At 31.4% G+C, this 2797-nt stretch overlaps 1 protein-coding gene across 1 annotated transcript in view; it reads left to right on the top strand.

Annotated features, from left to right (window-relative positions):
• Nucleotides 1–381: 381 nt before the first annotated feature.
• pHCl-1 (pH-sensitive chloride channel 1) overlaps nt 382–2797 on the top strand; it is a 234153-nt gene continuing 231737 nt past the window's right edge. The window contains exons 1-2 of the mRNA XM_018522315.1: nt 382–416; nt 1958–2046. Coding sequence (XP_018377817.1) covers nt 382–416; nt 1958–2046 — 124 coding nt within the window. The remainder of the gene's footprint in view (nt 417–1957; nt 2047–2797) is intronic.

Genomic DNA, 2797 nt, shown 5'->3' with positions numbered 1-2797 from the left:
TGTTTTTTCCTTCGCGTGTTTCTTTCTTGCCGGGGAACCTTCCTCTAAAGTCGTACATCTCTTGGCAACATCATAGACTGTTGATTTTGGACATCCGAAAAACATTATTTCTCTTGGCGTCTTTCCGGCGCCCAAACTTTCAGTGATCGCTTCCCTTTGCTTATACTCCATGATATTCATAATCGACTTGACTACTTTGAAGTTAGAAATGTTCCATTCACGCGTCTGCTTACTTCAATGTAAAGTAGCAGCTATAGGTAAATTCTAATATGGCGGAAATTTCAAATTTAATTTTTGTCCGGATTCTAATGGTTTACCCTGTATATTAATATCATGAATGTTTCGATTATACTAATGCATCAAATGTACTATGAGAAGTAGATGACCAGTGGTGGATTCTCAATGTATTATCAGAAGTAGATAACCAGTGGTGCATTCATTATCAAATATATTACTTCAAGTACCAGTGGTGGATTCTTTAGTACTTTATAGCAGAATATAGATGAAATTAGATGCAATTTTATATAGTGCTGTAGAGAGCTGCATTATTTCTATTGGTAGATGTTTATATTTATATATGTCTTAAATAAGTACAGTATATATATTGTATTTAAAAAAGTAAACACAACTTTAACAAGGTTAATCTCAGGGTCATTTCGAAATAAATAATATTTTGAATCCCATGAAGTTGTCTCGTCTCCTTTATTATAATAATCTGCAAACAAAATCACAAACTTATTAATTTTCATAAAATATTATACTGCAACATATTACATTTTTGTTTCGCCACGATCGAGCGAAATAATTTTTGCTCGATCGTGGCGAAATATAAATAATATGTTGCAATATAATATTTTAAGATATCATAATAATAAGGCTCAATAAATTTAAAAAAGAACAGAACAAAAAAGGGCTATGAGCCCAAAATTTAGTCGTTATAAAATTGAAATTATTAAGAAGTCACAGAATAAAAACATGTTATTTCGTTATAATATAAACTTCAATTTGCCGGCAATAAACAATAAAACATAAACAAAACAAAAACAGACGTTTCGATCCCTGTTGGATCAATATCAATGTTATAATATAAAAGTAAAACGGTGAAAATATTTAAAAAATTAGAATATAAAAATTATAATTCATTCTCAATCGCAAAACTTGTAAGACTCACAGTATTAATGTAATAAAAAAACACGCTCAGTGTAACATGAAGCTTGTATAATGGTTGTAATCAGTAAAAATGTGAACTTCTGGACATAGTATGCGGATTAAAACGAAATTGTATCTTATAGAACATATGCCAATATAATATAAAAATATCAAATTATCTCTGAACAGAGACATTGTCTCTGAACACACTAGAGAGATGACCATTCCACTCTTATCGCATTGTCTGATAATTTGATATTTTTATATTATATTGGCATATATTCTATAAGATACAATTTCGTTCTAATCCGCATACTATGTCCAGAAGTTCACATTTTTACTGACTACAACCATTGTACAAGCTTCATGTTACACTGAACATGTTTTTTTATTACATTAATACTGTGAGTCTTACAAGTTTTGCGATTGAGAGTGAATTATAATTTTTATATTCTAATTTTTTAAATATTTTCACCGTTTTACTTTTATATTATAACATTGATAGTGATCCAACAGGGATCGAAACGTCTGTTTTTGTTTTGTTTATGTTTTATTGTTTATTGCCGGCAAATTGAAGTTTATATTATAACGAAATAACATGTTTTTATTCTGTGACTTCTTAATAATTTCAATTTTATAACGACTAAATTTTAGGCTCGTAGCCCCTTTTTCGTTCTGTTTTTTTTTAATATTTTAAGAGATATCGAAACAGCGAAGATTATCTACTGGAAGTTTGCGGAAAACCACTATATACACACTAAATTAGCTAGGTTTTTTCTGGATATACTTACAATGCATTATGTTGCAGCTTCGAGGAGGGAAAATCGGACAAGGAGATTCTGGACAACCTATTACAATCGACTCGTTACGACAAGCGGCTTCTGCCGCCGGTCCAAGGTACAAAGAGGCTCCCATTCCACTGCCAAAGTCAAGGCAACTAAACTTTCACCTTTATATCCAAATGACCCTCGATCATCCAGAGCACCTCAAACATCACCGGCATACCAAGAGCACCGCTACCACTTCACAGCACCATATTACCACAGCTCACTGCTCACTCCTCGTCGTAAGAGTACTTCTTGTAAATCGATGTATTTTAAAAAATGACGTGAGAAAAGTGCGCAAACAAATAGAAAAAAAAAGATAGGATGCGTAATAAATTGTAAGAAGACAAGGCACAACGAATAATTCAACATCGCTTTTTTTCTATTCAAATTGTGGTTAAATTCTCCCATACTTGCGAAGAAAAAAACATTTTTATTTAGGTGTACTGATTTAAAAATGTCTTTTTATCAATTTTAAAAAGATTCGAACTTAAAGGAAATTATGTTCAAAATACCTCTTAATTTATATTAATGTAAACTTATAAAATTAAAATCAAATTAGATTCGAAGTACATTAAATAATATTTATTATAAAGTCGGAATATTATTAACGGTTCCAACGATAATGATGGGTATATCATAAACATGACGAATTGTAACAATATTTGTACATATATATGCAAATGTGGTCCGTACATTAGAGTCCGACCGAAATCACAATTTGACCTCCGATCAAAACCAAAAACGAACATTCAGTTGTCATTTCAATTTTGACCGAAAACGAAACCGAAACTTAGATAAATCTTAGGGGGGGGGGAGGGGGG

Source organism: Trachymyrmex cornetzi, unplaced genomic scaffold (assembly GCF_001594075.2).
Source record: "Trachymyrmex cornetzi isolate Tcor2-1 unplaced genomic scaffold, Tcor1.1 scaffold130, whole genome shotgun sequence".
Classification (NCBI taxonomy): domain Eukaryota; kingdom Metazoa; phylum Arthropoda; class Insecta; order Hymenoptera; family Formicidae; genus Trachymyrmex; species Trachymyrmex cornetzi.
This window is presented reverse-complemented; position numbering and strand designations above follow the sequence as displayed.